Source organism: Tauraco erythrolophus, chromosome 13 (genome assembly GCF_009769465.1).
Source record: "Tauraco erythrolophus isolate bTauEry1 chromosome 13, bTauEry1.pri, whole genome shotgun sequence".
NCBI lineage: Eukaryota > Metazoa > Chordata > Aves > Musophagiformes > Musophagidae > Tauraco > Tauraco erythrolophus.
The window spans coordinates 1,869,580-1,881,677 of NC_141477.1; the positions used below are offsets into that span (position 1 = coordinate 1,869,580).

The window sequence follows — 12,098 nt, forward strand, 5'->3', positions numbered from 1 at the left end:
GAATCCAAAGTAAATACTTCATCAAATCAAAACTCACCGTGGCTAACACCTCTACCAAGAAAATGAAGTTTTATATTAAAATACGTTTTCCATCGGCACGCAGCGTGTTTCACTTCTGTGTAAAACAGAATCATCATCACAGGTCAAGAAAAAGAACAACCCAAAGCTAAAGAAACCCCAGAGGACTTAAAAATCAAACAATTTACACCCAGTTTTCAGCACAAAGGTATTTACTATTGCACTCCTAGCAGCAGGTCTCTGGGTCCCAAACTAACGCCCGCAGACAGCACAGAACCGGTGTGAAGTGTTGGGCCAAGGTGGCTGCTGTCGACACAAACACCCGTGCAACGTGTCTCCAGGTTGCATTTTGTGCAAGGATGGAAGCCCCGATGCAGGCACCTGCGGCCGAGCCTTGATGCTCTCCAAAACCAAAGGTTCCACAGCAGACACAGTCCCTTAAACCAGTGATGGCTCCGAAAGCCCTGTGTTTTAAGAATTCAAAAATATACTAATTTCTCTAGGACCTAGGCAAAAACAAAGCTGGAGGCTCCCTCTGCTGGTTCCCAAACAATGGAAGGGGGAAATAAAAGCGGAAGGTTTTTATCTCTGGGGTTTCTAACTCAAAACCACACCATCTCCTGCCAGTTTTCTGCACGATCCCTTGTTATCTAGGGTAAGGACAGAAAACCATCTCAGATGTTCAAGCATGAGGGATGCACTTTGCCCCCCATATAAGATTAAACATTAAAAAAAAAAAAGAAATAAAATTTTAAATCTATTTTATATTCTTATACTTAAATCTTACTCCCTGAAGTGTTGTCCCAAATCTTTCCCAGTAGTACCCACTTTACTTTCTGCTTGTTTTGTGTCCCTAAGGATTTAATATTGACGACCTTATGTCATCTGCTTGTTTATCCATGCGCCCAGACCCGTCAGCAAACCACCATATAACCTAGGAACACATCTGAAATAATTTGTCTGTACAATTTTATTTACCACTTGCAGTTACATTTACAAACTGTCCCATACAAGTAAAGCAATTTTCAAAAGGAACTCTACCAGAGCTACAAAAATTATTCTCTTCTCTGTACATGGTCACCAGCTCCAGAACTTATCTCTGTACACATCGCTGATTATATTTAACAAGATTTCACTACTTGTTTGGCTCTGAGGATCTCCACAAAGGCAACTTGATCCTTTTATCTCACTGCAATCAAGCAAGTTCAAGTTCTTGTTCTTCCTTTCTTTCCCTCTCCTTTCATCTGAAGCTCTTCATGGCTTTCTGTTTCGGAATTCAAATGAACGAAGACTAATGCTACTATACACTAGCAGTTTTGGTAACCAAGGAAAAAAAATGGCAAGCAAAACCATCTTGCAACACTTCCAGCAATGTTTCACCTTAGATGTGTCTGCTCATAGGCATCAATATTGAAATATTATCTGGTAATAAGGTTACATAAGAGCACATACAATTTATTGAACATGAAACGAACTGCTGGAAACACACACAGTCGACTTACAAGAAACACCAGCAACGCAGGAGTGAGGAGCCAAAGCTGTTCCAAAAAGAGCAAATGTTTTGAGGACAGCCTGAATGGAGGGAGGATATGAAACTCAAATATTGCTCTACCAGTAACTTTCCATTTCAAGCATTTCCAGAAGACTTGAGACAAATATTGACGTTAAAAATGTAACTGTTAAAACTTTCTGAATGCCAGCTCTCATTGCCAAGTGCTTCAGGAGAGAAGAGAAATTGTGTTCCCAGGAGAGGGCAGGAGATCTATACACAGAAGCAACCAGCACAAAATCCTGACTCCGCTGAAACACGCAGCGATTCTCAGAATGAAGTCAGCAGGGAATAAAAGAAAACAAAAATAAATCGTGGTTTCAGACACGTATTTCCTCCCCAAGCCAGCTACGCCTGCCCACCCCTTGGCATCAGAGATCCGCAGAGGTAACGTTGAGGATGTCAATCGAGCCTTGACCTTTACTTGCTAATCCCTGTAAAAACCACCACACTGGAAGCTATTCCGGTACTGGAGTTAGCAAGCCTGGGATAAGATCAGAACTACGAAACAGGCTCTGTACAGCTGGTAAGATAATGAAGCTTATTCCACATTCACCTTGCAGCAAGCTAGGCAGTCTCACCTCCCTCTATTTTTAAATTCCTCCAAAGCCCCAAGGCTCACAACAAGGCAACATACTCGGAAAATAAAATACACGACGTCTCAGAATTGCTGTCTACCCCCTCAAATAGTGTAAGAACAGCCTAAAACCAGCGCAGGCAACATCAAAATACGGCAGCCAAGGCAGCTGGAGTTGTCTCACATCAAACACTGAAAGCCTCAGCAGTTTGCGGTACAGCTCCGGCAACAAGCAACCACAAAGTAAACTCAGATGGGGATTTATTACACAACCAAGTTTCCAATCCTATCACGGGATGAAGTAACTGAATATCACAAAAAATGAAGTAAGTTCAGCAAGGCAAAGGCACGCACAAGCAGTTACCACGGCTGTGGATAACCCTGGTTGCATAGATTTACCATGGTTTTTGTTATACTGCGGTTATATTTTGTTATATTCCTGATACAGAAGGAGCTAGGAAGGGGAAAAAAAAGTATATAGTCCCTTTCCTAAGATGTTTTATTAATAACTTGAAAGGATTGTACCAAGACTACAGTCGCGAGTACGTGGCTTTTAAATACCTCTCAATTTCTCCTATTTACAGGAGGAACATGCAAGATGTTCAAAAAAAGCTGCATCGAAAATACATGGAAACAAGTGAAAAGACCACATTTTAAACAACTCGGCTTAGTTTAGGCTGCCAGCATGATTCCACAACATTTTAAGTTGTTTTGTCTATCTTATTTTTAACAGTAGCCTTGCATACTTCAGTATATAACATCCTGCTAAACCTTCAGAGTGATCTGAATAACACATTCAAACCAGAGTTTGAAACTGCTCTGAAACATTTCATCGTTTTTATGTGTTTTCATCAGAAAACCCATGTGATCCTGAGCACCAGTGAATTAAAAACTAATTCTAATGCTTCACATCTTCCCTCACCCCTACAAAGACAAAACAAACAAGCCCAAAAAGTCAGAAAGGGAATTTTAACATCACCGTTTGTCACAACACATGACAAGTACTCTCAGCTACAAATTTCTACAACCGTTTCACTTCACAACTGCTGCCAGAGTTTGAAGCTACTTGAAAGCAGCCAGCAGATTTTCTCTTACCCTGCAGAAACAAAGGAGTTAAAATGATCACTAAAAGGAACTACCTTCTCTGTATGACTGCAGTATTACCAACCATGTTATTTTACCTGCAGAGAGCAACGTTACACCTTACAAAATAAAGTAGCTGTTCTTACTCCAACACAACCGATGTGCACATTGAGCAGCCTGTCCCTTTGGCCGAGCTGGCCTCTCCTGTGCTCCTCATCCACTACTCACCTGGCACGAGGGGCAGAGGAGGAAAAGCTGATCTAAGGGAGCACCCTGGTTGAGAAGACAAGTTTGGGACCTGGATTCAGGAAGAGGGACTGCGAAGATCTGAACCTGAGGAAGAGCACTTCTGCATTTTTCACGTATGGAAGAACAGCGAAGGGTGGAACATGACTGCAAGGCTGGTCCTTACGCATAAAAAAGTGAGTAGGTTAAAAGCAAAGACAGGGTAAGAAGGACTGGAGAAAAGTATGTTCCAGTTACTTCATATAAGGATTCTCAGCTCGAATCTATAAAAATGGACAGTATGAGCTCCCTATTAACAGGAACTAGATGTCATGTTGGTAGAACAGAGGTGTGAGTGGCATAACGGGCTGCACCCCGGGATACTGGGAATAAGGCAAAACAGAGAAGCTACAGCACTTGACAGAAAACAACGAGCAAGCTGCAACATTCAACAGAACTGACAAAGAGTTGAAAAATATATTTTATTCCTCCTGTACTAAAGTGATCACAGTACAAGTTTCCAATTATAGGAAAACAGCTTTTGGTAACTCATTTTTGAACTAAACCACTAATTCCAGCACAATTACCCTAGTTTTAAAAGACTAAAAAACTCAGGCTGAAGTCCACTTATTTAACAAGAGTGTTTTTCATCAAGTCCACACTGTCCACCTTTGCGTGTTCCAGGAGTTTGGCCACGTAAGAAAGTTATCTACAACAATCATCCGAACTGAATACATCAGTTCTCCAACTATAAACAGTTCTCATAATTTAAAAAAAAAATCACTTTATAATTTAAATATGTATCAATGACACTCTGCTTTTCTTTCAGCTAGAATGTACCAACATTACTAGCTGACTTAGAATATCAACTTGATTTTGTGAAAAAAGCTTGCAAAAAATGTATCAACTTCAAAATGTTCAGAAAAGGACATTAGAGAGCTGATATTTTTGAGTTAATGTATTTTAGAAAGAGTAGCAAGCTAGGAGTGAAGTACCCTATATTACAAACACTCAAACACCTAAGCCATACTGTATACAGCTTTCCGGTGTAGTGAAGGGTTAGTTACAGAACGGGTATTTCAAAGCACGTACAAAGGACTGCAGCCTTGTTTAACTTAAACTTGATCACGGAGGCGGGCCAGTCTCTGTGACAGCTCATCCTGCAGAATTGAGAAACACAAAGAAACCAGCTGTCAGTAACACGAGAATTAATTTTTGCAAAGTTCTGCAATGGTCGAGCAATCTCACGTCCAGACGACACGAGACCATCTCACGTAACGAGATTTGCTTAGGACCTCAAGAATGCTGCCCCAGGTGAGACCAGAGCCCCATACAGCTATCTTAGCACGATCTTTAAGGTCACTTCCAGCCCAAACCATTCTATGATCCTATCTCCAGCAGTTCATACCTAGGAACGAGTTTCAGAACATGGCGAGTAGAGACAAGACTGGTTTGGGTTTTTTTTAATGCATCACCTTTGCAAGTGCAAATCAGCACCCTTATTCGGATGCAGCCTTCGCTGACCCAGACTGGCATCCAACTGAACCGCTGCCACGAGTCAGCAGTAAGTCTAACTGGTTTAGGGGGCCTGGTACAAGGCAAAACTGAATTTCTCTAAGAATGTGGAATACTTGGGGCTTCCCACAGATTGGTCAGTTCAGATGAGTCTCCCTAAAGCCTTCTCCACAAAGATGGGATGACAGAAATAAACTGTTTTTTCCATTCCCTCAAATATTTTGTCCTAGAATGGGAAAAGCAAATCAACAAAAGATCTGTACAATCTTGACTTCAGGATACACTCGTACACAAGAAAATCTACGCTATCCATCTAGAGAAAATGTGTAATCTTTCACACTAGTCCTGTAAGACCTCTCATATCTCAAAGGGGAAAAAAAACCCCAAGGCCTCATGAATGCTGCATGAAATGGCTGGACTCATTAAATGTGGAGTAGGCAGGAGAGCCAAGTGTTTGGAACTCTGTGAAATAACCATACAAAAATACACTTGAAACATCTAAACTTTCTGGATTAACTAAGCAGACAAATGTATTGTTGAAATTATTTTGATTTTAAGACTGTTTTAACTACACACTATTTCTTTTGGACAGCTAAAATCTAAGTACAATTTAGCAAGCCTGTTTTGGCCAAGTGAAGCTTTACTTCTCAGACCACATTTCTCTAGAAAACATCGATTTCAACTGAATCTAACACTTACCTGTTCTGCTGAGGCAACGCTTGTACCAACAGAACCTGTCTGTCCTTGAGGTAGCTCCATGTTCAGATCAAGACTAATAGGAGAAAACAAAAGAACAAAAAACAAAGTCAGGCATATATGGCTAAAGGAAGAAGCACAATAATGTGAAGAGGAGCAATACCGAGATAGCCACCAGCATCCCATGAATGCTGTACTCCAGCTCATTAGATAACTCAATCAGTAAAATTGACTCATTACCAAGAAAAAAAGTCATATATGACAACTAGCCACAGCTAATAAATTCTGCTTAATCAGGACTGAGCAAGATTTCTGTTTACAGAGGTACATCAGACAAGGCATACATACGAATGACAAAAAGTTCACTCATAAAAGAGAGTGTTACTAAAAATATTTGTCAAAAGTATACACCCCCAAGCCAACAGAGCAACACTTACAACTTATGCGTCAGCAAGAAGGCAAGTAAAATTCTCTGAAATAATTCAGCATACCCCCCCAGGCTTAAATATGTCATGGTGACCTGGTCTGCAATGTCTAGCTTGTGACAGCAGAACTACAGGAAGTTTTAATGTGGTAAGATGTGGAAAAAAAACCCACAAAAAGCGTGGAGAAACACAGCAAGGATTGCTAAAGCAAATCCAATAACAAAATGCTGTCCTGACATGACAAGCAACACACAATTCTAGGCTTTTGCACAACCACCTCTGCATCCTGACATTCACAGTAGCTTTGAGTAAAAAAAGAATGAAATACTGGCAACTAAACTACTATGAGAATGCTGCCCAGAGGTAGAAGGAAACAGTGATCCTTCTCTGCTTCCAAGAGACAGATTCATTTAAAACACGGGTATCTGACCTTCAAGTTGACCAGGAAGGGTTGCTGGAACTGATATTTACTCAAGAAACAGTCACTCAAAATTTTACCTACCCTGCCTCATCCGCCATTTCCTGTAGAAGCATATCCACTTGGTTCTAGAGCAAAGAAAACAAAATTGGTTGTTGCATACTGTAGATTACGACAAGCTCTTCCGTTAAATCTTGAGAGAACAGAAATGATTTTAACAAAACTGATTTAAAGGTAAACATCTTTCACAGAACATTTTTGTGCTTAACCACCAGAGGGCCCTGTATGAACTCAAAAATAATGAGTACAGGCGCTCAGCCTGCTAAAATCCCACTAAAAAGCAGAAGTGAAAAGGCTCCAGTTGCTGCCATGTCTCCAGAGAGGCAGAAAGAAGAGAACCAGACACTTCCCTACAGTTTAGACATGTAATTTAAGATCATATTTTTTAAAAATAAATTACTAGTCTTACTTGAGGTGTTGTTAGCGTAGTAGTGTTGCTCATTGTGTCTTCCATCTGTTGTGTCTGAACATCCAGTGTTTCAAACTGATGCTCAAATTTATCCATTAGTGCAGATATCTGTAAAAAAAAGATATTAACCAAATCAATTATATTTCTCTTCCGTGACCTGCAGATATCCCAACTAGGAAACACAGAATCGCACTACAAGGGAGAACCTCCCTGCAAAAGCTCTTCTCTTGGCTGGAATTCCCCTTTCTAAAATTTTTGTCCATTGCCCTTTCAGCTTTTGATGTGCAGCTCCAAAAAAAGTCTATTTACCTTTTCCAAGTTCATGCTCTTCAGCGTGGCATCCATAGACTTAACTACACCTGCCATCGACTTCGTTACCTGAAACGAGGTAAAGGAAATTATTACAAAGAAAGAAAAATGACAGTTTCTTAACAAGAACAAGCTCGCTTATCTCTATCCACAGAGTTTCTACAGTATAAAATAGTAGGGCATACACCATTGCCATCACCTAGAATGTCACTTTTTTTTATAGCTCCTACCATTTCAAATTCTGCAAATTAACTCAACCACTTGAATACACACACTGAGCTGAAATTCACTAAAAAAACGAGGCGTACACATGGCATTAACTTTGGTGGGTCTTGAGACCTGCCAAACATTAAGGGATATATCTGATAGAGAGATCACATGGCAGAATAAACCCTCTGGCTGAAGAGCAGTACAATAGTGTATCTTAAAAAACAACCTGAGCTACAAAAGATTTCTGCAACCACAAGTGACACAATCATGACTTTACGTATTTGGAAGGTGAGCATATCTTTGCAAAATAATCTTAAGTGTAACCAGTAAAACACGCTGTATCCTTAGGAGCACAAGTAATAACAGCTAACAGAAGCTACTAGCTACAAAACACAGTGGACAGCAATTTATTTCTGAAGAGCAGCTGCCAGGGAGATTCCAGTACCTGATTTACTCTTGGCTACATCTGAAACCAAAACTGAAACTTTTCAGCTCATTAGAGATAGAATTAAGTCACTTCTAAGAAGATGAGAGGTCTGATTCTTGCAGGAGATGTGCACACCAGACTCACCTTGCCCATTGTCACTGCAGTCTGAACCCTTGCTGCTACAGCATCCACCCTGGCGCTCATGCGCAAGAAGTTGATGGCTTGATTCTTCTGGCGGATCGCGTTTTCCGCGTGTATTCGTGCCACTTCCATGTTACCCTTCTGAATTGCCTGTTGAAAAGACAAAAAAAAAAAAAAAAAAAAAGAAAAAGCATTTCAGCCTTCCCTGCTCTTGTAAACATCATTTCTGAACAGCCTGCTTCGCTCTTGGAATAAGCACCAATTCATCGCAATATCTTTTCTATTAAAAGAGAAGATAAAATCCTCCCTTCTCCTCCAATAGTTCTCGAACTTTTTCCAAGATGCAAACTCCTAACTTCCTTCCAAGGAAGGTATCCTAGCATGCACTTCAAACAGAAGGTTTTACAGAGCTACAGAAACATGATTTTCTCATTCCTAAAAATGTTTTCAGTACCGAGACCCAAACACAGATACAGTTGGTATGGTTGTTATCTCATGGACAAAAATACAGTCAAATAAATTTAGTCTCTTCTACTTCAAAGACTCAAAAACTATTCTGAAGTTGCTCTTCATAAGCCCTTTTGATACAGGATAATAAACACTAAGATTAAATATTTTTAATTTTCAGAACAAGACAATCTTCTCAGGAAGCAAATGCCACAAGCTGTGTAAGAGGACACACGAGAACATATCCTCACATTTACTAGTAGGTACGGGAGGATTTATAGTCACATATTTTAACTCACAAGCACCTATCACAGTATTATTTGCACACATATCAGAAAAATGGTAAAAACACCAGGTATCTTCCTGCTATAGCATGTAAACAACAGATCTGAAGAGCTTGTTTCAGTGCTTACCTTCTTAATTTTAGCCTTCTCAGCTTTTTCTTCTTTGTCGCATTTTTTTGAGTTCCTGTTGAGTTCCTTTGCAGCAAACTTCAAGTTGAACAGGTGTTCTGCGGCGCAAGTTAAGGGTTCAGGAACAGGATCAATCCTTTCAGCACAGTATTCTGCCACCCTGTTTGAAGTGCTACCCAACGGAGTGCATACTGTGTTTCCCCATCAGTGACACACGCACTTGGAGAACGTTTAAGTTAAGCCCTTGGAATCCCCACAACAGGGAGACCTACCAAGCTGCTTGACAATTATAATGGCACTTATCATCTGGGTTCTATAATGCAAGGCCATAAAAACTAAGTTTGGATCCCAAATTGGCTCCATTTAACATCAAACCTACTTCAGACTGGTAAACACAACAAACCAAACACACCCAAGAGGAACTGAGAGTCTAACTCCGCCAGCTACTTTCACTTACACATCCGGAGTCCTCAACTCTCAGAGAACTGGACGGGCATTTTACTGGCCTGCCTGGAACCTCCCCATCCAAAAAAACACCCACTGAGGAACAACAGACAAATGAACAGTGAAACAGCAAACTGGCCAGGCACAAACCAGGAGGCAGGGCTGCCCTTTCAAGCCACAGCATCATCTCGGGTTTGAATCACTCAAGCAGCTCCTTCACAGAGCAGCCTCCCAGCCCCGGGTCGTGTGAGCGATCCTGGGATCCCTGGCAGCTCTGTCATCTGACTTTTGGGGAAAGAATACTTCAGTCAGGAAGAGAAATTTTTACTTTTTAAAAGTTCAAGTCCTGCTTAAGCTGAAAGCTCTAAGACGACAGCAGAACAAGCCTTCATAGTGAGTTAGGATGACTGCTTTAAACTCTTACTGACAGAGAATAAAGTATGTGCTGTAAAAATAACAAAAACCCCATACTTTTAAAATACCGTTGATGAAAACTTCCAGATAACATCAGTCTTTCTCAAACAAAATGGAAAGACAAAGCTTTACAGGCTTCTTCCGTGCCACCTGTTGAGACCCCAAGAGGAAGAAGCAGCAAGTACTAAAATGCTTAACAGTTAAGTGGAAGCACATAAAGCTAAACGTCACGAGCTACTTGAGGTTTCTTTAATATTTCAAGTATATAAATTATTCCAAAACTGGTTTTGCCCTTTGAAGCCCAGCCATGCATCTTAGAGCTCCCACAGCAACCTGAAGACACCAGGAAGTCCACTGATTTGTTATCCCATCCTACCAACATCCCAAGCAGGCTACAAGAAGGTAACAGCTATGCCTTTACACCTAGGACACCTATTAAGGTGGCTACCAGTAACACTGAAATTGCTGCTTTTATATTTCTTTGCTTTAAAAGCTCAGGTCCCCAGCCCTTTCAGCAGCAGTGTTTGCACTGAGCCACAGATCAGGTCAATTTTCCAAACAGGAGACCACCTTTAGGTGGTTTGTTCGAGTATACTTCAGGTCAGAGACCAGAACCACCAGGTAAAACATGACATCCCCTGTTTACACTGATCATGCTAAACCGGCATTTCAGAGGAGTTTATTTTAAAATAAATTCCTCAGTTACTCACTCGGGGCATTTACCTTTGACATCACAACAGCTCTCCCGCCCCGTGACGAGCCAACACTCGCTCCTCCCTTTAGGAGCCTTTCCCAGTTTGCCACAACCCAGTGGAACGGAACCTCCACCACTCACCATGACTCACCGTCACCCGCTCCAGCCCTTCCCTCCCTCCCTCCCGGAACCACCGGCACCTTTCAAACACCCCCTCACCTTTCGAGGCTTGCTGTGCCCCTGCGCCTTAACACAGCCTGATACAGCAAGGCAGTTTAAAATCGCCCACAGGGATTCTCCCCGCACCTCCTTTCTTTCCAGCAGCAGGAAACGCAGCCGGGTTTGCTCGGCTGACACCGCTCCGGTCCATACACGGTGCTGGAAGCGTGTCAGATGCCCCCGGTGCAGTTTTCACGGCTCTGCACCGCGAACGGCACTGCCTGCCCCAGCGACCGGGCGGCTCTGGCAGAGGGGACACCGCCTGCCCCCTCCTCACCGCCCCGCGGATCCTCCTCGGAAAGAGAAACCGGCCCATCCCCTCCCCCGGCCGCGCACGGAGGGCAGCCCCGGGTCGGGAACGCGCAGCTGCTGCCGCACAAACGCGAACCCTCCTCCTCCCGGGAACGGCCTCCACCGGGCCGCCGCGATCCGCCGGCGACCACCGCCACCCGGAAGGGGCTGGCTTCCTCCTTCCCGCCGCACCCTGTCGCGTCCCGGCGGCTCCGCCCGGGGCGGAGAGGCCCCGCAAGCCACCCCCGCCCGCCGCAGCGCTGCCACCGGCCCCCAGCTCGGCGCGGCCCGTACCGAGCCCAGGCCGGGCCCCGCGGCCTCCCCCCAGCCCAGGCCGCGGCTCCCACCCCGTGAGGGCCGACAGCCGCCGGGCCTCCCCCGGGAAGCCCCGCCGCCTCCGCGCCGGTGCGCCAACACCGACCGGGAGCGGCCGCAGCCGCCGCACCGACGACCGAGGGGGCTCCGCGCCGCCGCCCCCCAGCGGGGCCGCCCCCCGCGCCCCGAGGATACTCTCCATGTTGGACATGGCTGCGGGCGGCTCCGCGGCGCTCCGGCCCGGCGGGACGGGGGTGCGGAACCCCTCGCTCGGCGCTGTCGCGGCTCCGGCTTCCGCCTACCGCGCCCCGGTACGCACGGCCGCGCCGGGGCGGGGCGGGGGCGCGCATGCGCGCGGCGCTGCCGGTCACGGGGTGAGAGCGCGCACACGTGCGCCGCCGCGTCTCCTCACGGGTCTCCGGGCGCCTCAGGCTGCGCGCTGTTTTTTGGGGGCCCCTCTGCCTGGCTCCCCACCTCAGCCGGCGCTGTCAGCCGCCATCGCCGCCACCGGGGATAGGCTGTGCAGCCTGTGGCCCGGGCGGGCGGCCGCTTGCCGGGCGCGGGGTCCCTGACTCGGCCGGCTGAGGGACGGGGCGGAAGGCCCCTCTCAGCAGCAGGCCTGGCAGTGGCGGGAGCCTCAGCTGCGCTGCCCGCAGGGGAAAGCACGAACGCAGCGGGGTGGGAAGGTGGTAGGGCGGTGGGGTGAGGGCTTTACCTGGGCTTCGGCTGCTGGGTGCCACAAACAAAGCACCAGCAGGTAGGAATTACTTCCTCTGGCAGCTGTTTCAGCTCCTGTCTA

General features: G+C 45.0%; 1 protein-coding gene across 2 annotated transcripts; it reads right to left on the reverse strand.

Moving 5' to 3' along the window:
• Positions 1-4,221: 4,221 nt before the first annotated feature.
• CHMP1B (charged multivesicular body protein 1B) lies at positions 4,222-11,552 on the reverse strand. Of its 2 annotated transcripts, none has more exons than XM_086619641.1 (8): positions 11,495-11,552; positions 8,923-9,020; positions 8,066-8,212; positions 7,285-7,353; positions 6,976-7,083; positions 6,591-6,634; positions 5,667-5,739; positions 4,222-4,612 (listed from the first exon to the last, which is right to left on the reverse strand). In XM_086619641.1, the coding sequence occupies exons 1-8, from the start codon at positions 11,508-11,510 to the stop codon at positions 4,568-4,570; spliced, it is 600 nt and encodes a 199-aa protein (XP_086475767.1). In that variant the 5' UTR covers positions 11,511-11,552; the 3' UTR covers positions 4,222-4,567. The 2 variants fall into 2 exon arrangements, with proteins under 2 accessions (XP_086475767.1, XP_086475766.1); XM_086619640.1 differs by lacking the exon at positions 11,495-11,552 and adding an exon at positions 9,517-9,989.
• Positions 11,553-12,098: the final 546 nt, after the last annotated feature.

Bases quoted from the DNA above. Each gene is read 5' to 3' on its own strand.
- CHMP1B (XM_086619640.1), bottom strand. From the start codon at position 9,553: ATGATGCTGTGGCTTGAAAGGGCAGCCCTGCCTCCTG. The intron at 7,354-8,065 runs GTGAGTCTGGTG...ACCTCGTTTCAG, and splicing joins CTGCAGTGACAATGGGCAAG to GTAACGAAGTCGATGGCAGG. The intron at 7,084-7,284 runs GTAAATAGACTT...TTTTTTTTACAG, and splicing joins AGAGCATGAACTTGGAAAAG to ATATCTGCACTAATGGATAA.